A 23284-nucleotide genomic window follows, 5' to 3' on the forward strand; every position below is an offset into this window, starting at 1 on the left:
TTTTATAAGCCCTATAGCCGATTAGGTATAGGCCTAGGTAATATTATAGCTTTAAATTTTATATTCTTTTTTCTATAGCGATATTATTAATACTATTATTAATCGTTAGCTATAGCGCTATATAGTAGGTAATTGTATAAGTAGCGTCGTTTTTTTAATATTACCATACCCCTAAATTACGTATTTAGACTTTTTATATAGCTAGGGTATTCTTTTTTTTTTAATCTTATAAACTATTTATAATTTAAATATGTAGAGGTTTATATATTTTTTTAGGTTATATAAGATAAATCAATAGACCCCTCGATTACGAAAAGTATTTACTTTAATAAGATTTAATCTTTTATATAGCTTTTTAGTAGTTATAATTATGCTTTTTTTACGTAGTTTAATTATTAGCTCGAAATTAGCTTTTTTATTATTATATAAAAGGTGTTAATTATTTCGTTATTAGTAATGAATTACTACGTTGGGGCTTGCTATTATGGTTTTTTACAACGTTTTACTAGTAGTATTAGTACCCTTTTAGTAATTTTTCTTTTTTTGTTATTTGTTAGTATTACTATAACGATTTTGTTAAGGATAATTCTTTGTACTTTTATTACGGGTTATATAGTTTTTTCTAGCTTTTTTTCTTTTTATAAATTAGAAATTATTTCGTTAGGATTTATATAGTATAGTTTAATTACTATAATTAATATTTTAAGTAGCTAGTTACGATTTTTTATAATTATATAAGAGCGCTCGTTAATAGAAATTAACTTATATAGCCTAGCTTATTATTAAGTGATTTTGCGTTATATTTATATATCCGAATTTAGTAATATATTTAGATTATTCCCTATATCGGGCCTATTGCGCGTAGTAATTACTTTATTAACTTACTTTTTTATACTTATTTTACGTAGTACCTATATTACTTTTTTAATTACTCGGGCTCGTTAGTTTATACTTAGTAATAGTAGCGAGGCTAAGGTCGTTTTTAAATATACTCTAAATATTAATAGCGTTAGTATAAGTCCGTTAGGCCTTATAGTATCGTTATAATATTTAAGTACTATTTAGAAGTATTTATTATTAATAGAATCCGGATTTTTGTTTTAATAATTTTAAACGCCCTTTTAAATTACTAGTATGCTCTTTTTATTTTTTTGATATTATGGTGCGTTTTGATAGGTACGATTTTTAGCTATATATTATAGGCTATTATATTATCTTTAAGTTTTATTAATTTAAAGCTAGTACTAGCGTCGGTTCTAATACTATCTAGCGGTCCTTAGTATATATCGATTTAGCTTTTTTATAGGGCTACTTATACTATTTTTATTTATAAATCCCAGAGGAATTACCCTATTTAGAAGGATATAGTTATATTAATTATATATAATACTAGCCGACTATTTAAGTAAAAAATATTAATAACGATTTTTTAGTTAAAATTAAGCTTATTACGTAATTTAAATTTAAATTTGCGTAGGCTCTGCGTATTTATTTAGTATTAGTAATATACTTTTATTAACTACTTTAGCGCCCCTATTTTAATATTATTATTACCTAATTACTTTAGGAAGTTATATAGCCTCGTAACTAATAAGTACCCGAATTTTTAGTATAGTTTTCTAAGCTTATTTTCTATTAGGTAATTAATTAACTTTATATTATTAATAAGTTTTATAAACGTATGCCCCTATTATTATTTAACTATTTTAAAGTACTTACTACTAGAAATTTTATTCTTCGTATTATTAAATATAATACTTAGTCGATCTATATTTTTTAGATATAAGAGAAATGGGGTATTAATAAGTAAAATATAAAAGGTTATTATTCCGAAGTGCGTTTTTATTTTTATTATACTTGGGGTAACGATCTTTTTATTTAGGCCGAAATTAATCTTCGTAATACTCGCTATTAACGTATTAAGCGTTACTAATATAATCTTTTATAATACTTAGAATTACCCTTTTTTTTTAGTTAATTATTATAATACCTTAATGTTTAGGATAATCTTATAGAAATTATTTAGGCCGTACTTTTTACTCGCGTAGAATACTTATACGAGCTTAGTATTTAAGGGATCTAGGTAGTATAAAAAAGACCCCTTTAGCTACCCCTAGATTTATTTAATTCTATGTTTTTTTTTTAATTATTAAAAGAATAGGCTTTAGCCCTATTAGATTTGCCTTTTTAGCTATTTCTATATCCGTTATTTAAAGGACTTTCCCTTACTATTCGTAAATAAAAGCCTACTTATTAAAAGTCTTTATTACCCTTTATTCGTTTAGTTTTATATATTTTTTAAAAGCTAACGGGGCGAAAAAAGAATAGTTAATATTATCGATTTTATTATAATTTAATTCGTTAGTATAGGGGGTAAGATCTTTTTATTTTTTAAATTTTTTATAGGGGGTATATGCTTTAAGCTACTATTTTAGCTATTATTACTAAGTTCTATACCCTTAAATTTACCCTTATATATAACGAGGAATTAGTTAAATTGATAAGGGCTAGTTTTACCGTTTACTACCCTCGACTTTTTATACTATTCGTATAATTTAGTATGCTTTTTTTTAGAGTAGTTATTTAATTAATATTCTTTTTTTATAAATATAGTATTACCTCTTTTGTTACCCTGCCCATAAGTTAAATCTCTACTTATTTAATAAATCTAGGCCTCTTTATTAGTAATTACCGTATCTAACTTCTTTTTTTATTTTATTATACGTTCGATTAACTTAATATTATTAATGAGGGCCGTTATATATTTAGAAGTAGGTTTGGCGCGGTATTTTTATTTTAATATTAAAACTAGATTTTAGCTTTAAGTAGAGCGTCTCGTAGTTTTTAGGTAATCAGTATAGGGTTATTTTTATTTTTAATATACGCTAGATTATAATATAAAGATATCTAATTTTTTATTTATTTATCCCCTTATTTAGCTAGGTTTTTACTAGCTTATTAATTTAATTAATAAGCTTTTTAAAGATCTTTATTTATAATTTATCCTCTATTATCCTAGTTATAAATATAAAAGAAATCGCTCGTAGCTTAGATAGGAGCTTTAGGTTTTTATTATAAGTCTCGAAGCGGCTTCGGATTATATTAATTATGTTAAGAAAGTCGTTTTAATTAAGATTACGTACCGCTTCGTAATAACAATTAGAGGCTTTACTTACGAGTATAATATTAATTACCGAATAGTACTAGTATTCTTTAATTCCGACTTTTTTATAATAATTATAAAATATTGTTAGGGTTTTTTATAAGACTTTATACTTCTCTTTAAAATATAATTTCTTTTTTAAAAAGATCTTTTTAAAGTTTATAAATTACTTCGTATTTACTATTAAATTTTTAGTATTTATATACGATCTCTACGTTGTTATATATTATTAATAACTTTAGGTCGTTTACTTTTCTTTTTATTAGCTAATTAGTACTAAATTTCGTGTTAATAGTAGTAATAAGTTATAAATCAAAATAAGCAGAATTATCGATTATTATACTTTTAGTATTATATTTTGCTCCGGTATATTCTTTTATAATAATAGATTTCTATTAGTAATTATAGGGAAGAAAATTAGGTTATTTACTTTTTTTTTAAATTTATTAAAGCGATTATATACTTTATTAACCTATACCTAGTTCTATAGTACGAATTCTTTTTTTATAATTATTACTATTAGTATTTCGTATAGCTTTTATAATTATAATTACGCTAGTAATACCCCTCGCTCGTAGAGGAATTTATTAATTACTTTTATAATTTCTAAGCTTATACTTACGAACTATTCGTCTAGCTAATAACTAAAGTCGTTTATAATCTCGTAGAATAGGGGTTACCTCTATAGCCCCTTTTTTTTATAAACTTTAGTTAAATAAATTAATACTACGTTAATTTGCTCGCCGTTAGGCTAATTTACGATTTTATATATCTATATCCCCTAATAATCCGGGTTAATATTTACTTATTTATAAAGGATTAGGATTCTATTTAGGATCGGGTTTCGTTCTCTTTTTTTTTACCCTAACTTACTAAGGGTCGTGCTTTAGTTTATGCTCGTATTAGTAATTATTAGTATATTTAATTTTAATGAGGATATATTTAATTTGCGCACTAGTCGTAATAAATTCGTACTTTTACTACCTAATAAATTTATCGGGGTTTAGGAGATTTTTATTTTCTTTTATTATTTTATTATTACTCTCGTTTTTATTATTTTTAGCGATTACTACTACTTTTTTAAATTACTAACTATTATACTTACTAAGATCCTCTTTTTTATTTAATATAAAAGGGTAGGTTTTAGTAGTTCTTTTTTATAATAATAATAATAAACGTTTATATTATTATAAGAAAATATAATAATTAGTCTTAAGATCTTTATTAGTTACTAATTTTCGCTATTTTATATACTTCTAGCTTTTTAAGCCTCGTACTCTTTATAATTTCTAAATAGCTTCTTTTTTTAATTTACTTTTTTTAAGGTAGTATTTTATAAGAATAGTTAAAAGTAAATACTAAGTAGCTCGTAAAAGAGCTATATAAGCTATTAAGAACTATATAGGCCGTTAAGTACGGTTAACGAAGTTAAGCCCTCTTTTTTATAAAATTATAGATTTTAAAAATTTATTAAAAATGCTTATTTATTACTCGTACGTAGTAGGGTTAAATATTTTAAAGGTTTTATTTTTTACGGCCTCTTAGTACTTTATTTTATATTTTTTAAGTAGTTTTTTTTATAGCTTAATTACGGTTAGGTAATTATCGTTTATTAACGATCTTTTTTATTACTTAGTTAATTTTTTAAAATTAATAATCTCGCGCCGGGAGCTAATATAAAAAGAAGCTTTTTAGTAGCCCTCTAAAAGATTTTCTTTTTTTTTTAAAAATCCTCGTTTTTTTAGCTTTTTTTTTAGGCTAATAGTAATTCTAACGAGAGGTTATAGGATTATTTTAAAGTAGCCGCTTTTTTTTAAATTAATTTTTAAGATTTATAATATTCTTAACTCGATACTATTAGGACCTCTAAATCCCCTCTTTTTTTATTAAACTATTCCCTATATTATATTTTTAAATAATACCTAGGGGGTAGTTAAGGGAGCTATAAAGAGGTCGTTTAGATTACGGGTTTAAAGTCGTACTTATAAAATTCTTATAATAATAGATTTTTTTTTATATTATAAATCTCTTAGTTCAATAACTTTTATAAGGTTATTTTTATTACTAAATAAGAATATTTACGTTTAGAGATCTTTTTTTTTAATTACGTAGTGCTTTTTTATATTATATTATTAAGCTCGTTTATTATATTAATTAATTAGGTAAGTAGTTATTATATAAGTATTTTCTTTTATTAATTTAACTAGTTAATTTTTAATTACGGGCTAGCTATAGAAAAGTCGTTTAGTAAAAAAGCTACTCGGGGTAATAGTAAAAAGCTAGTTACTTAAGCGGTTTTATTAATTAACATAGTTTAACGTAGTAAACGTCGACTTTTTATAAGTAGTAAAGGGCTATAATTACTTAATTCCGTATAGTATTTAAAAATTACCTCTTTTTTTATTTATTTTTATAAAGTTAATTAGTACGAATCTTTTATCCCGTACGGTATTAAAAAGTCGTTTTTTTTACGTAGCGAGATACTTTACTAATTTATAATAATAGAATTTAACTACTAATTAGTATTAATATTCTTATTATAAAGTAGTTAGTTCGAACCGTAATTAACAAAGAGATTAATTAAATTATATAAATATTTACGTAATAAGTATAAAAAAGAGGTTTTAACTATAAGTTAGGCTAGCTATAATAATTCTAAATAAGGCCCCTAATTAGCCCCTGCGCAGTTAGCTATATGCCGCGGTCGAATTAGACTTTTAATTCGATATTACTATTTACTCTAAGCTATAAATAACGAACTAACGTAAAGGATATTTAAAAAACTTTAAGTGCTAATAAAATCGTAAATCTTAGCTATTTAGAAATAGATTTTCCTTTAGCTATTTAAAAATCTAAATAGTCTATATAAGCTAGCTGGTAAGAGCCTTGCCCGGTCTCGTTTTATAGCTATAGTATAACGTTGGGCGGCGGCTTAGTATCGGGCATTACGCCGCGTGTTATAGTCTATATTATTGAACCGTATAGTGAAATTCGATTAGCTACCGCACGTAAGCTATAGCCGGTCGTTTCTTGCTGCCTATAGCAAACGGGTAAGAATGGGGCTGATGATGTTGGTTGTTGTATCCGTAGCTTGGCTGAGCTTGGCTCTGTAAGCGACTTTAGAAGACAAGGTCATAAGATAGGGGCGGGCACTGGTATAGGCTCCATTTACGGTAATCCATGACTTGGTACGTTCTCGCTTCGCGTGTAGATATTATATATTGTCTGTGGATTCGCCTTTTTGTGTTTTCGGCGACTAATTTGACTTGCCTTTTCCAAATGCATGCCCGCTGGACACACCGCAGTCGGGCGACAGCCAAGGTGACACTACTTTAGCCGGGCTAGCCATGTGTTATAACAGTATTGCTTCTGTGCTCTCAGCCTCGAGGATCCCACTTATACTCGAGAGTCCCGTGGTATCTACGTGGGTTTTCCAATTTAGGACTTTAGGGTCGCCCCTGATGTACATCGTCAGCACTAAGTAGTTATCAGATTAGAAGTCTAATTTAACCGCAGCATATAGCCGACTACGCAGGGGCCAATTAGGGGCCCTATTTATAATTATTATAGCTAGCCTAACCTATAATTAGAACCTCCTTTTTATACTTACTACGTAAATATTTATATAATTTAATTAATCTTTTTATTAACTATGGTTTAAACTAATTATTTTATAATAAGGATACTAATATTAATTAGTAATTAAATTTTATTATTATAAATTAGTAAGGTATTTTATTATATAAAAAAGACGACCTCTTAATATTATATAAAATAAGAGATTTATATTAATTAATTTTATAAAAATAAATAAAAAAAGAAGTAATTCTTAAATACTATATAGAATCGAATAATCGTAGCCCTTTATTACTTATAAAAAGTTAATGTTTACTATATTAAACTACGTTAATTAATAAAACTACTTAAATAACTAGCCTTTTACTATCGCTTTAAGTAGCTTTTTTATTAAATAACTTTTTTATAGCCGGCCCGTAATTGAAAATTAATTAGTTAAATTAGTAAAAAGAAATACTTACGTAATAGCTACTTACTTAATTAATTAATATAATAAATAAGCTTAATAATATAATATAAAAAAATACTACGTAATTAAAAAAAGGGATCTCTAAATATAAATATTCTTAATAAGTATAATAAGAACTTATATAGGAGTTATAAAGCTAAGAGATTTATAGTATATAAAAAAGTCTATTATTATAAAAATTTTATAAATATAATTTTAAGCTTATAATTTAAAAAATTTCTTTATAGCCCCTTTAATTACTCTTTAAGTATTACTTAGGAATATAATATAAAAAATAGTTTAACGAGGGAGGAGGGGATTTAAAAGTCCTAAGAATATTAAGTTAAGAATATTACGGATCTCGGAAATTAACTTAAAAAAAAGGTAGCTACTCTAAATAGTCTTATAACCTCCCACTATAATTATTATTAACCTAAAAAAAGGCTAAAAAAATACGGCTCTAAAAGGAAAAAAAAAGAATCTTTTAAAAGATTATTAAAAAGCTCTTTTTATATTAGCTCTTAATATAAAATTACTAATTTCGAAAAATTAACTAAATAATAAAAAGGATTATTAGTAAGTAATAATTACTTAACTATAATTAAGTTATAAAAAAGACTATTTAAAAAATATAAAATAGGGTACTAAGAAGCTATAAAAAAAAGATTTTTAAAGTATTTAGCCCTACTAAGTACGAGTAATAATTAAGTATTTTTAATAAGTCCTTAATATTTACGATTTTATAAAAAAGAGGGCTTAACTTTACTAACTATATTTAATAACTTATATAGCTCTTTTACGAGCCGCTTAGTATTTATATTTAACTATTTTTATAAAATACTACTCTAAAAAAAATAAGTTAAAAAAAGAAGCTATTTAGAGATTATAAAGAGCACGAGGCTTAAAAAGCTAGAAATATATAAAATAGCGGATATTAATAACTAATAAAGATCCTAAGACTAATTATTATATTTTTTTATAGTAATATAAATATCTACTACTATTATTAAAAAAAAGAACTATTAAAACCTACCCTTTTATATTAAAGAAAAAAGAGGATCTTAGTAAGTATAATAGCTAGTAATTTAAAAAAATAGTAATAATTACTAAAAATAATAAAAACGAGAATAGTAGCGAAATAGTAAGAAGAAGTGGGAATTTTTTAGATCTTAATAAATTTATTAAGTAGTAAAAGTATAAATTTATTATAATTAGCGCGCGGATTAAATATATTGTTATTAAGATTAAATATATTAATAACTATTAATACGAGTATAAGGTAGAGTACGACCCTTAGTAAGTTAAGGTAAAGAAAAAAAGGATAAAACCTAATTTTAAATAGAATCCTAATTCTTTATAAATAAGTAAATATTAACTTAGATTATTAAGAGACGTAAATATATAAAATTATAAATTAGCTTAATAATAAGTAAATTAACGTAGTATTAATCTATTTAACTATGGTTTATAAGAAAAAGGGGTTATAGGGGTAACCCCTATTTTATAAAATCGTAAGTAACTTTAGTTACTAACTAGATAAATAGTTTATAAACGTAAGCTTAGGAATTATAAAAGTAATTAATAAATTTTTTTACGGGCGAGGGGTATTATTAACGTAATTATAATTATAAAGTTATATAAAATATTAATAACGACAATTAAAGAGGAGGAATTCGTATTATAGAACTAAGTATAGGTTAATAGAGCGTATAATTACTTTAATAAATTTAAAAAAAGGTAAATAACCTAGATTTCCTCCTTATAATTATTAATAAAAATCTATTATTATAAAAGGATATATAAAAATAAAATATAGTATTAGAAGTACGACTATTAATAATTCTATTTATTTTAATCTATAGCTCGTTACTATTATTAATATAAGATTTAGTACTAATTAGTTAATAATAAAAAAAGTAAACGATCTAAAGTTATTAATAATACGTAGTAATATAAGGATCGCATATAAATACTAAAAATATAGTAATAAATACGAGGTAATTTATAAATTTTAAAAAGATCTTTTTAAAAAAGAAATTATATTCTAAGGGGAAGTATAAGGTCTTATAAAAAACCTTAATAATATTTTATAATTATTAAAAAAAAGTCGGGATTAGAGAATACTAGTACTATTTAGTAATTAATATCGTACTTATAAATAAAGCCTCTAATTATTATTATAAAGCGGTATATAATTTTAATCGAAACGACTTTCTTAGTATTATTAACGTAATCTAAAGCTATTTCAAGACTTATAATAAGAACTTAGAGCTCCTATTTAAGTTATAAACGATTTTTTTTATATTTATAACTAGGATAATAAAAAGTAAATCGTAAATAAGAATACTTAAAAAGCTTATTAATCGAATTAATAAGCTAGTAAAAACCTAGCTAAATAAGGGGATAAATAAATAAAAAGTTAAATATTTTTATATTATAGTTTAGCGCGTACTAAAAATAAAAATAACCCTATACTATATACTTAAAAACTACGAAACGCTCTATTTAAAGCTAAGATCTAGTTTTAATATTAAAGTAAAAATACTATACTAAACCTATTTCTAAGTATATAACGGCCCTTATTAATAATATTAAGTTAATTAGACGTATAAAATAAAAAAAAGAGGCTAGATATAGTAATCGCTAGTAAAGAGGCCTAGATTTGTTAAATAAGTAAAGATTTAACTTACGAATAAAGTAATAAAAAAATAATATTATATTTATATAAAAAAAAATATTAATTAAGTAACTATTTTAAAAAAAAAAGTATATAAAATCGTATAAATAGTATAAAAAATTAAGAGTAATAAATAGTAAAACTAGCCCTCGTTAGTTTAATTAATTCTTTATTATATATAAGGGCAGATCTAGGGGTATAAAACTTAATAATAGTAGCTAAAGTAGTAGCCTAGAGTATTTACCCCCTATAAAAAATTCGGAAAATAAAGAAGATCTCGCCCCTTATACTAACGAATTAAATTATAATAAAATTAATAATATTAACTACTCTTTTTTCGCTCCGTTAGTCTTTAGAAAATATATAAAGCTAAACGAATAGAGAGTAATAAAAGCTCTTAATAAGTAGGCTTTTATTTATAAATAATAAGAAAAGGTCCTTTAGATAATAAATATAGAAGTAGTTAAAAAGGCAAATTTAATAGGGCTAAAGCTTATTTTTTTAATATTTAAAAAGAAGACGCTACTTTTTTTAATATTTAAAAAAAAAGAATATAATACTAAGTAAATCTAGGGGTAGCTAGAAGGGTCCTTTTTATACTACTTAGATTATTTAAATACTAAGCTTATATAAGTATTTTATATAAGTAAAAAGTACGGCTTAAATAACTTTTATAAAATTATCTTAAATATTAAAGTATTATAATAGTTAATCCCCCCGACGGAGCAATCCGCTAGGGCCGTACTGTGTATTACGTATTAGGGAAAACTATGTATATTACGCTCTATACCTAATTACTAATTAAAACTCCCGACCTTCCCCCGTAGTTCTCTAAGTTCTAGCTATTTAAAGGGCGAGCTATACCCACTTTAATATATATAAGACCTCTTAGTACTAGTTTATATAAATAGCTAGATTTTATATTATATACTCCTTCTTATTAAGGGTTAAGGGGCCCTTTATATATTCCCTTATATTTATAATATAGCCCGTATTAAAGGGATTTTTAGTTTTATAAAATATAATTTCTAAATTAGTATTAATATATTAAATCTTAACGTCCGTACCGGCCTAGCTATTTACGGCGTTCGTACTATTACCTAGCCGAATTTTATATTATTAAAAGGTACTTCGCTAATCCTCGGGCGTATTTATATTAGCTACGATAGCTATAGTATCGAGCTAGCTAAGGGCGCCTAGCCTAAGAGGGGCAGACTTATTTACGGGCATTTTTAGCCCACTAATTACTAATTATATACTAAGAAAGTAATAGTTTATATATTAATAGGTTTATTTAGTAGATTTATTTAGTAGATTTATTTAGTTTAAATAGAGAGTAGCTTTGGGCAATATTAGAAGCAATAAGGATAGAAAAAATCTTTATAAACTCTATAAATATTAGCCTATTTAGCCCTTTTTTTAAAAACCTCTACGTCGCTATTAAAGTTTAGAACCTCTACGGTTAAAGAAGGCCGCCTCTAACTATTATAGCTAATTATTATAGCTAACTATTACGGCCGACTTTTACTATTAACCTTTCCAGCTAGCGCTACTATAAGGCAGCTTACTTATCCCGAATTATATAGCGGTTTTTGTATTAAAATTACTATATTATATTAAGCGCGTACTTAGGGTATATTACGTATATTATATAATTAAAAAGTATACCGTATTATATAATTTCCCTTAAAAGCGTAATCCCGTTAAGGTTAATCTTTTATACTTATAAAGCCAGAAAAAGAAACCACTATATAATAGTTAATAAGAAAAGAAAAGTAATTCTAAGTATTATAAAAGATCGCGCTAATAATACTTAATATATTAATAATAAGTATTATAAGAATTAGCTTCGGCCTAAGTAAGGAAATTATTACCCTAAGTACGGTAAAAGCAAAAACGTATTTTAGAACGATAACTTTTTATATTTTACTTATTAATACCCTATTTCTCTTATATTTAAAAAATATAAATTAACTAAGTATTATATTTAATAATATAAAGAACAGAATTTTTAATAATAAGTATTTTAAAATAGTTAAACGATAATAGGGGTATACGTTTATAAGGCTTATTAATAATATAAAGTTAATTAATTACTTAATAAAAAGTAAGCTTAGATAACTATACCGGAAATTTAGGTACTTATTAATTACGAAGTTATATAATTTTCTAAAGTAATTAAGTAATAATAATATTAAAATAGGGGCGCTAGAGTAGTTAATAAAAGTGTATTATTAATATTAAATAAATACGTAGAGCCCACGCAAATTTAAATTTAAATTACGTAATAAGCTTAATTTTAATTAAGAAATTGTTATTAATATCTTCTACTTAAATAGTCGGCTAGTCCTATATATAATTAACGTAGCTATATCCTATTACGAAGGTAACTTTGTTTACCTTATTATTCGCCTTATTATCAATATTACGTAAGCAAACTATATACCATATTAATCTACGGTTTCTGTAAATTATTATAGATATTAATTATGTAAGCAATACTGCTTATATAAGCTTACGTGAGCAATAGAAAGTACTGGAAGGTAACTAAATAATCTGGAATTTACTCGAGGCGGAATTACGTACTACGATTACGCATTCACTTACGTATACGCTTATTAATTATATCATAATTAATAAGCAATAGAATATTCTAGTAGGAGGTTTTTATGCCTATATATAGGCGTGTATTTGCCTACCTAGACCTTTCGTTAAGCAAGCAACTTCTTATATAATAATCTAACTATATTACTCTCTTTATTACAAAAACCTCTTTTATATACGCTTATTTCCCCTATATTCCTATATTCTTGCTTCTATATGAATATTTACTTTTTATATTCTTTATAAGAATATCCCGCATTACCTCGTTAAAGCTATACGTGCTAGATATCCTTTTAAATAGGGTAATTCTTTTAAAATCTATAAATAAAAATAGTATAAGTAGCCTTATAAAAGGGATAGATCAATATATATTAGGGACTACTAAATAGTATTAAAACTAACGCTAGTACTAGTTTTAAGTTAATAGAATTTAAAAAAAATATAACGGCTTATAGTATATAGCTAAAAGTTATACCCGTTAAAGCGTATTATAATATTAAAAAAGTAAAAAGGGTATATTAATAATTAAAAAGGGCGTTTAGAATTATTAAAAAAGAAAATCTAGATTTTATTAATAACGAATATTTCTAAATAATATTTAAATACTATAATAATACTATAGGGCCTAACGGACTTATACTAATACTATTAATATTTAGAATATATTTAAAAATAACTTTAGCCTCGCTATTATTACTAAATATAAACTAACGAGCCTAAGTAATTAAAAAAAAAATATAAGTATTATATAAAATAAGTATAAAAAAGTAAGTTAATAAGGTAATTACTATACGTAATAAGCCCGATATAAGAAGTAATTTAAATATATTACTAAATTCAAATATATAAGTATAATACGGAATTACTTAATAATAGGCTGGGCTATATAAGTTAATTTTTTTAACGAGCGCTCTTATATAGTTATAAAAGATCGTAACTAGTTATTCGAAGTATTAATTTTAATAGTTAGACCGTATTATATAGATCTTAACGAGGTAATTTTTAATTTATAAAAAAAAGAAGAGCTAGGGGAAACTATATAACCCGTAGTAGAGGTAAAAGAAATTATCCTTAATAAAATCGTCGTAGTAGTACTAATAAATAATAAAGAAGAGGAAATTATTAAAAGGGTATTAATACTACTAGCGAGATATTATAAAAGACTATAATAGCAAGCCCCAATATAATAGTTTATTATTAATAATAAAGTAATTAATACTTTTTATATAGTAAAAAGAAAAGCCGATTTCGAGCTAATAGTTAAACTACGTAAAGAAAGTATAATTATAATTATTAAAAAGCTATATAAGGGATTAGATTTTATTAAAATAAATACTTTTTATAATCGAGGGGTTTATTAATTTATCTTCTACGACCTAGAGAAGTATATAAACCTCTATATATTTAAATCGTAAATAGTTCGTAAAATTAAAAAAAAAATACCCTAGTTATATAAGAAGTTTAAATACGTAATTTAGGGATATAGTAACGTCGAAAAAGTAATACTACTTATATAATTACTTATTATATAGTACTATAACTAACGATTAATAATAATATTAATAATATCGTTATAAAAAAAGGGATACGAGATTTAGAGCTATAATATTACCTAGGCTTATACTTAATTAGCTATAGGGCTTATAAAGAAAATCTTAGCCTATTTACTAAAAACAAATAGCTAGTAAGTACTTAGAAAGTACGATTATTAAAGTACTTAAGTTATTATATAGGCTCGTAGAATTAGGTACTTATTAATAAGCTACTTACTACGACTTTTATATTAATTAATTATTAATAATTATATTTACGTACGACCCGTACTTATTGATCTTTAAGTACAAAAGTAACTAATTTAGGATTATTAAAATATAAATTAATAATATATTAAGCCTATTTAATATTAATTTTATAAAAAAAGAGGATAAAGAGCTTTAAAAAGCGGGCTTTATAACGAAACTAAAAAAGGTCCTTATAATAAATACCCCCTTAATATTTAATAGCGGGATTTTTATAATTAAAGGGGAAACTATCGTTTTTTAGTAAAAGGGGTAAGGTAAAAAGATTAACCTCGTCGATCCGAACGTAACTAATATTAAAAAGTAATATAAAACTAAGCTTATATAAGGGGTATATATTATAAGTATATATTAGCTTAAAGCGACTTTTAATTATATTAAAGTAATATAGGTTATAAATTTAATTAAATAAGATATTAAAATACTTAATAAGCGGCTTAAGTAGTAATAAATAAATTTTAATTAAGGCCTCGTTTATTACCTAATTAACTTTATAATTAATAAGCTCTATATTTTTATTAATAAGTTATTTATAAATAACGATAACTTTACTTCGTAATTAAAATATATTATTATCCTAGTTAACGAGAGTATAAGTAAAAGCGAATTTACTATATATAGTAATATTATTTACTACTCGTTAATTAAAAATAAGTAAGTAACGAGAAGTATACCTATATTAAAAGTCTATAGTATAATTAATAATATTAACCTCGCTTATATAATTTCTACAACGCTAAGGAAGATTACTAATCGACTTAGCTTTTTATTAATCTTAATAGTTATTTATATTAATTCTTATTTATTATATAAATACCTCGTTAAATTAGGGATAATAAAAAAAAAGATGCTTATAATTAATATTATAGCCCTTAGGTAATTATATAAAAAGCATAAAATACTTAAAATCCGTTAGATTAATAATAATAATAATCTTACTAACGCTTTTATAAAAATAGTACTTAATAAAGGGTTAGAATAATTTATAAGTATTAAAAAGGTTAACGTATAAATAAAAGAATAAGTTATATAAAAAGAATAAAAGAAAAAGGGAAAAAGAGACGATTTAGTAAACGGGCCCGGGGTCGAATTATACTTCTAATTATAATAATTAAATCGATAAAAAAAAGAGAAAGTTAGTATTAAATTAGAAATTTAATTCGACCGTAATATATAGCTAACTATATAGGGGCTAATTAGGGGCCCTATTTATAATTATCGTAGCTAGCTTAACTTATAATTAAAACCTCTTTTTTATACTTATTATATAAATATTTATATAGTTTAATTAATCTCTTTATTAACTATAGTTCGAACTAACTACCTTATAATAGGGATACTAATAGTAGTAGATAGTCCGTCCATATTATTAACTCGAACATCGTTATTTGCAAAAGTTCATTCTTCAAGTACTGCTATACGCACGCTTACAGTCTTCTAGTAGAGCCACTACCCACTCGGGTGATAGAATAATCGCCCGCTTATAGTACTCCATTTACGGCTACCAATCAGTAATATAGAGACTAACGGAGTGATATTATACGCAAACTAAATTGCATCTAGCAGAATCTTTCGAAGCCGATAACGAAAAGTCTACTTTCTGAATCCGTTGGTGCACTGGCAAGATTGTAAGTTTGGCAGCTGATAGATGTTTCGCAAGTTCATCTCTCCGGAACCCAAAATGAGGGACTTCGGTATTGATGAGGCTGATTGGACGCTCCGCCAAGGCAACGCCTCCGCTGCGGAAATAGGCAGTGCATGGCGCGAAGGAACGCCCGACGACTGAGAGGCAACATGTCGCGTGGCTTCATATTCCCGAACGAAGGAACAAGGATGATGGAGATCTGCATATAGGCGGGAAAAAGTGTTGTCTCCATCAACTAGGTACATCACCCTTGCAAACCCCGGGGTGGAAAAGCCATGGCATTACGGGACAGCACATACACACAGAGCAAAAATCAAAGGAAAGAGAAAGAGAAAAGTATTGGCGGAAATGCCGATCACGTACAGAACCGAATGCCCGCGGCGCGTCTGATTCAAGCAGAAGCCCGCAGCGCAGGTTGGCCTGCGCATACCCTCCACTACCACGATTACCATCTGATGAAGGAGTCCTCACGAGCCAACCAAATAATCACTGCCTGCCTTCCTGTGGGCTTGTGTCTTCGGGATGTGACCGCACCACCCCAGCATGGCGGTGGTGGCTGACCCCAGCGCTGAGCAGGCAGCCGTAACCGTTCCTAAGTGACTTTTCGCCCGATATAGTTGCAGAGAGGGTTTACAAAATCTTGTCTGCAATATCGTGTATCAGGGGGGTTTGGGGTTACTTCCCGTCCACCCCAGCTCGTCTCAACTTCTGAACTCTCTTCCCTCTTTCTTCTGACAGCTCTACTCATCCCAGATTTCTTCCCTTACTTGCTGTGGCTTTTGCAGAACCGCTTGCGTTCGCGCAACTGAAAGAGAGAGTGACAGTTGAGAGCGAGAGTGTGAGACAGAGAACATGGCTTCCGTAGCCTCATGCTCGTCCATGGCCATGGCAATATGGACATCGTTGAGTCGATGTATCCAGAGGAGGTTCTTTCGTGTTTTTGCAATCTGTTTCATCTTGTTTCTCGGCGTTACTTTTCACCTTACTCATGATACCCAACGATCAACTCACCACGAGCCGTTCAAAGCCCCGATCACGAAGCCTATCGTTCATGGAAATCCGGTGGACGGGCTTCCGGAGCCATCATACGATCTTTTACCTTTCCCGTATTCTCCTCAACCAACAGGTTCAAACAGCACGGATGACAGCATACTACCGAACCCCTGGCTGGCAGCAGTCATCTCGACGGCATCAGATGTTGAACGTCGGATGCTCATACGATCCACGTGGATGAAGATCTTTAGCGATGCCCCCTTTGACGGACGCTTCGTGGTATCGAATCCTGGGCCACAGTGGATGGAGGTTGTGGCCAACGAGAACCGCACCTTTGGAGACATGATTGTGCTGGATACTATTGCCGAGGACGACATCACTGCCAACACCATCAAGACGCTCGAGTTCTACAAGTGGCTCGTTAATCACAACGTCCAGTACGAGTTTGTGTCGAAGATGGACACCGACTTATGGCTCAACGCACGAGGATTCTGGGACCGTTTCCTGTCACCGAGACTTTCGACTGACAGTGCCAGTGGGCTCATGAAGAGCACAGTCCAGAAGACTGTCATTGGAGAGCTCTACTACTCAAAGTACTGGGATCTCGTCTTCCCGCACGGCGCCATGTACACCGTCACATGGGATATGGTCGAGTTGCTGGCGGACCTCCAGAACAAGCATCACGTGGTGACGGGCGAAGACATGGCCATAGCGACTCTCATGCTCAAGGGTCACGAGAAGGCCAATTTTGTGAACTTTAGGGGCTCAGAAAAGTTCGACTACGACAATAAAGACGCACGGCATGACGGCACGGCGTGGGCTAGAAAAAAGACGCATCCGGATGCCATCCAGCACGCGCTGGTTGGTAACGATGCCATTGCCATTCATCAACTCAAGGATGAGAGCTTATGGTTCAAGGTGGCGGACTGCTTCGACGAGCAAGGAATCAGGGACGCGCCGCCAGTGTACCACTCTGGACCGGAGACGCAGCGGCCCATGTCGATGAAGTGGGATGACTTTTGGTTCTGGATGGGGGTATCGGACCGGTACGACGCTAGATTCGACAGGATACCAGATTTTTTGTGGACAAGAGAAGCTGGGCATTGGATATGCGATGGCATATGGGACTTGGGAGAGACAAAGACGGGATATAAGGGAAAGGAGAGCACCTCATAAAGAGATGCGACTATTAGATTTGTCTCAAAAGCTATTTATTAGTGATATCCCCAAAGTTCCAACCCCCAATGTGCCACCACTTCAACGGAAGATGGTTCCTGGTACGGTAATCATGTTGATCGTGACCACCTCCCCATAATTCTCGTCGCCCAATTGGAGGGAAGGGTCACCTGGCGTGACTTGGAAAATGCTTTGACCCATGGCTGTGCAGGTGAGTGTGTTGTCGGCATTCCTCTGGCACACGTCGGCTTCAAAATTGACATTGACCAGAGAAGAGGCGATGGCGGTGGACTGAAAGAAGTACTGAAAATGGAGATTCGCGGTGCCGCCAACCATGGCCACGAAAGTACCGTCAGCAGTGGTGAGCGCGCAGTCGGGCCGGAGTCTAAACTGTTGCGCCAGTTGTCTGGTGGTATCAAAACGGAGCCTGTAGCCTGATCCAAAGGCCGGCGACAGCGCGGCCCACTTGCCGTCTACGTTGGCGTCTCCTGTACCTGAGGCTTGGAATACGAAAGCGGCGGTATTAATAGCACAAGGACCAGACGGGGACGAGATGTAAGAAGAGAGTGTCGAGGAGGAGGTAGACTGAAGACAACTCAGCATGGTGTATGTCGCATGAGGCTACATCGGGGGGGTGCTACTGGAGCTGCTAGAGCTGCTAGAACTGGTCGTAGTGATGGTTGTAGAGGTGCTCGAACTTGAAGAGCTGCTGGAGGTGGAGGAGCTACTCGAGCTTGAGGAATCGCTGGACGTCGAGGAAGTCGAGGAAGTCGAGGAGGTCGAGGAAGTCGAGGAGGTCGAGGAAGTCGAAGTGGAACTATCAGTAGAGGAAGCTGAGGATGTGACCGATGAACTGCTGCTAGAAGTAGTGCTGGCGATGCTCGAGCTACCAGTACTGCTACTGCCGGTTGTAGTGCTTGTCGGAGCAGAGGTTGCGGTGCTGGTACTGCTCGAGCTAGGAGCACTGCTGCTACCACTGCTGCTGCTGCCGCCAACGCTGATGGTCGTGGTAGGTGTGCTCAAGACGCTGCTGGTCGAGGAGGGAGTCGTTCTAGCAGTGCTGCTGTTCCCAAAGTTGAAAGTGCTGCTGCTCGAAAGGATAGGGGAAGTGGTGGAACTGCCCGGCGTGACGACAGTCGGAGCGGAGCTTGTGAGCGTGGAGCTCGGCTGCGGCGGGTTCAAATTGCTTGTACCGAAGGTCGTGAAAGACGAGGAAGCGCCGGGAGTGCTGCCTCCGCTGGGAGACCCAGACGAGAGCACCGACGAAGATCCGCTGCTCGGGATTGCAGTGGTCGGCTGCGAGAGGATGCTGCTGCTGCTGGAGCTGAGGGTGACGCTGAGAGACGCCGTCGGTGTGGACGAGATCCCGGTGATCGCGGAGGTCGGCAGGCTAGTGGTGTTCGACACGGCGGCAGGGGGTTGCACACTCAGAACGAATCCAACGTTCGCCGGGATAGGGGTATTGGTCGGCGCCTGAGCATTGGCACCGAGAGCCAAGGCCGCGAATACGGCCGCGTGTTTTGTCCAGGCCATTGTGTTGACGTTGCCCTTTCCGTAAGCTTAGAGACAGAGAGAGAGTGTGTGTAAGCGAGTGAAAAAAGCCTCCAGCAGAATGAAAGAGTGTATGCCCAACTTGACTGGTGAGGGTTGGTGACCAAGGGGGAAAGAGAGAGAGAGATGTGGGCCAAGAAATAGGATGAAGAGAGCTCAGCAAGATCTGCGAGGTTCCAGTTATTTGGTCCATCCAGACATATGTGAACATTGCAGAGGGCCAAGATTGTGCTGGGAATTTCCAACGGGCCACAGAGCAAAGAGGCTGAATACTTCCATAGGCGCCATCATGCCGTTGAGCCATTACCCATCATTCCTCTCGTGAGGTGGGTTACTGGTGTTGAGCAGACGCGTGCCCGGCCCGAGACAGTCCTTTGAAGCCATGAATATCTCCGCTAAATAAACACTGCAATAATCCGAGAAGATCGGCCCCGGTTGCTTGCGGAGGCCGTAGGTCAATTGGCGTGATCACGAAATCCAAAATTCCAAAGCTCGTCTTGGCACATGTGGGAAGGAAATGAGGTTGATGCTTGAAGGGAAGCGCTCACGGCACTTCAATACCGAGTCCCAGGGCGATGAGATATCTCGTTTCGCTCAGATATGCCGTACGACGTTGAGGTTGAGACAGTGGCCTCTATGATCATGAGGCTGAAGGGTAAGTAGGAGCTAAGCATTTTGTTGTCTCGGGCGTCTAGCTCAAGGGCCAAGGGGCTGTCGAGCTTCATGCCGTTACACACAATTCCAGTACGGGCCGAATGAGGAATTTAGGGTTGACGTTGCGTGGCAGTCGCGGGCCGAGGAATGTGTTGGTAGCCGATAGGTAGCGACATGGAAGATTATGCGGTTGCGTCCCAGACAAGGGAGGGATGCTCACGACATCTAGATGCGACTGTCTCCCTGTGCAGCCCCTGACGTTGACTAAGATACATAATCAGTCCTGATTCCAGACAACTTCACGTTACACCAGGTAAATGAATAGCACAGGGCTAAATTTTCAACCCAAAGCCACTATTTCGAACGGGAGCATTCACAGATAAACAGACCTGAACTAACTACCTACCACGCAGGAAAGTTGCCATTATACGCCACCATCTTGCCACCATACTTTTCCTTACTCGCCGCAGCAAGAACCCCCATCATGCCATCGCACGACTCATCGACGCCAATGTGTGCCTTTTCCAGACCCAGACCCCGAGCACCAGCGTTGCCGAGGTCGGTCTGGACCCAGCCGGGGATCAGTACCCAGGCATTGAGCCAGTCTTCTTCTGCATTCATTCTGACCGTGAGCCAATTTACCACGGCCTTGGAGGGGCCGTAGGCGGCGTTCGGGATGGGAGGTTGGTTTCTTTTGGAACGATGTCAGCTGACCTTGTGCTAATGCCTTTATCTCAATTGACCTATGCGAGAGGCAATATGTAACTCACTCTATACATCCAGCAGTCGAGCCCATCGGCACAAACATGGGTTCCTTGGACGACTTGCGCAGCAGCGGTCGCGTAGCCTGATATAGCGCGACGACACCATAGACGTTGGGCTCCATGTGCGCCTGGAGGTCGGAGATCTTGAGGTCAGCGACTGTCGGCAATGCGTACGAGATGCCGGCGTTGGCGATGACGATGTCGAGGTGGGTGATTCCGTGGGCTTCCTGTAGCTCCTTCACGGCGTCGTGGGCATCCTTCTCGACGGTGGCATCGATCTTGACGACGATGAGCTTGCTTCCGTCGGCTTTGGGTAGGTCATTGAGGGCTTGCGATGTTGCGTGGTTCGGGTCGCGGTTGCCTGCGATCACGGTGTGGTTTGGGAGGGCGAGATAGCGCTGGAGAAGACCTTGGCCTAGGCCTCTGTTTGCACCGGTGATGAGGACTGTGGTTGGTGCCATGGCGTCTAGGGCGAGATCTCTCTCCGCAGACAACACTATGTACACTATCTTCCAATTGTTGTAGAAGGATGAGCTGTATCGGTATCAAGTATCAAGATCTCATCAGGGCAAACCTTTGATATAGGCAGATCCCGGTCTTGATCAAAGCATGATGAATCGGAGGCGAGGCTGGGAGATTGGCGATAGAATGTCAACGTTATATAACGTTATGGCTATGTCCGCCACGTAACCCAGCCAGCAGCAACGGTAAGCACTAGTCAAGTGGCCGATCCTTTCATGTTGCTTTGTTCACGCCCAGTACGGTAGACGATACGAGAGCGTGCTCCCAGAACAAGCCATAGATCTTCACTATGTTCTCGACAATGAGTCCATGGCCTGTAAATACAAGGTCAACTCTGCGGAAGACATGCGGGAGACTTGCGGAAGACTCGCGGAGCGTCTGCGGGTCCCTTTCCGGCAAGTTGCCCCGGCCCCATTAGTCCCGCCACGGCGTCCGACCAGCGCGGAGACTGCAATTTCAAAAACCCCCTAGCGCAAATCTCTGATTGGCGGTCATCAAAACCCTCACCTGCAACCAGCAGATTTTGCACTCTAAACCCTCGCTTCTCGCGCCCCGTTCACCACAACGCAGAGTCGACTCCCGTTCCCACGCGTTCATATTTACTCTGGTCCCCGCCCGTCTTCAACAATACCTGGTCTGGTGGTGTAGTTGGTTATCACGTCAGTCTAACAGTTCGAGAGCCTCAATCTCTCTTGACTGCCACACTGAAGGTCTCCGGTTCAAGTCCGGGCTAGATCATACCATGGGCGATTGGTTTAGTGGTATAATGACCGCTTAGCATGCGGTAGGTCCTGGGTTCGATTCCCAGATCGTCCATTCTTTTGCTTGTTGAGGCCATTCATTGCTTTTTGTGTCTCCCCAGGAATGCTGGATAGCCACGTGTAGCTTATTGGGTTGGTTTTGGGCCCGGGAAGGGGCCGATAGTGTGAATAGTTGAAGGCTGATTGGCAATGAACGCACCCGTCAGATTGATGTGGCTCGCTCTAAGCGGTTTTCAAATTCGGACGTGAGAAGGAAAGAGTAAGTGGTTTGAGGTCGATGTATTGGCCCATCGATCTTTCGATGGGCGGCTCACTCATGGTCGCAAAGTTGCGTTGGTGTATCGTGAGCCTAATCCCCCTCTCGCCCTGTCCCGGATGAATGGGATAGTAGGTGAGCCGCGGGCCTACTGCGCTACAGAACCATCGCCGGTAGTCGAACCAGTCTTCCCGGTCATCTTCAAGTAACAATACCCTTGGTTTGCCTCTAGTGGAAGTCTCCCAATCTAGGCTACATCTTGGGAGTATTGGTGCAGCAACGAAGTACCGTCCTAGCAGCGTGTCGATCAGCGAAAGAGTCGTGCTGGTGGAGCAGAGGCCTTTCGTTCTCATCTCCAGCCATACTTACTGCAGCCGTCGCTGAAATGCCTCGACTAAGCCTGCATATCCCTGCGGTATGGTGATCTCCAGGGCATTCAGGAATCAGCTACATCGACCTAGTGTCTCTGGGAGGATGAATACTTGTTGACAATCAACCGGACGATTGCTATTCCAGGATGACCCAACATCGACGGTGCCTATGCCTGTATCGAGCGCGTGGGGTACCGCCCCAATCGCGACGGTCGCCGCACGCCGTGCTCATTCTCTCTCCACAGCCTGACGGCCTCTTCTCATCGTCTGACCTGTCCTCTTTCTTCGGCAGAGAATCTTTTTCTCGGAGTGGTCTCATGCTGG

General features: G+C 33.7%; 4 protein-coding genes and 2 non-coding genes across 6 annotated transcripts; 3 read left to right on the forward strand and 3 right to left on the reverse strand.

The window, feature by feature from the left end:
- Positions 1-1693: 1693 nt before the first annotated feature.
- On the reverse strand, positions 1694-1927 carry CLUP02_16633 (uncharacterized protein; the record flags this gene model as incomplete). Its single annotated transcript, XM_049295551.1, has 1 exon — positions 1694-1927. A coding segment is annotated over one exon (234 nt), but the record flags the coding sequence as incomplete, so codon positions are not given.
- Positions 1928-16764: 14837 nt separating this feature from the next.
- CLUP02_16634 (uncharacterized protein) lies at positions 16765-18081 on the forward strand (the record flags this gene model as incomplete). The annotated part of the gene is made up of 1 exon (XM_049295552.1): positions 16765-18081. The coding sequence occupies one exon, from the start codon at positions 16765-16767 to the stop codon at positions 18079-18081; it is 1317 nt and encodes a 438-aa protein (XP_049152699.1).
- Positions 18082-18162: 81 nt separating this feature from the next.
- On the reverse strand, positions 18163-19614 carry CLUP02_16635 (uncharacterized protein; the record flags this gene model as incomplete). Its single annotated transcript, XM_049295553.1, has 2 exons — positions 18163-18581; positions 19275-19614. 2 exons carry the CDS (start codon positions 19612-19614, stop codon positions 18163-18165), a joined length of 759 nt encoding a protein of 252 aa, XP_049152700.1.
- A 1074-nt stretch (positions 19615-20688) lies between these two features.
- On the reverse strand, positions 20689-21511 carry CLUP02_16636 (aflatoxin biosynthesis ketoreductase nor-1; the record flags this gene model as incomplete). Its single annotated transcript, XM_049295554.1, has 2 exons — positions 20689-20977; positions 21057-21511. The coding sequence occupies 2 exons, from the start codon at positions 21509-21511 to the stop codon at positions 20689-20691; spliced, it is 744 nt and encodes a 247-aa protein (XP_049152701.1).
- Positions 21512-22205: 694 nt separating this feature from the next.
- On the forward strand, positions 22206-22310 carry CLUP02_tRNA298. Its single transcript has one exon. It is a non-coding gene; the product is annotated as a tRNA-Val (tRNA).
- A 6-nt stretch (positions 22311-22316) lies between these two features.
- Positions 22317-22388, forward strand: CLUP02_tRNA299. Its single transcript has one exon. It is a non-coding gene; the product is annotated as a tRNA-Ala (tRNA).
- The last annotated feature ends 896 nt before the right edge of the window (positions 22389-23284 follow it).

Source organism: Colletotrichum lupini, chromosome 9 (assembly GCF_023278565.1).
Source record: "Colletotrichum lupini chromosome 9, complete sequence".
NCBI classification, from domain to species: Eukaryota; Fungi; Ascomycota; class Sordariomycetes; order Glomerellales; family Glomerellaceae; genus Colletotrichum; species Colletotrichum lupini.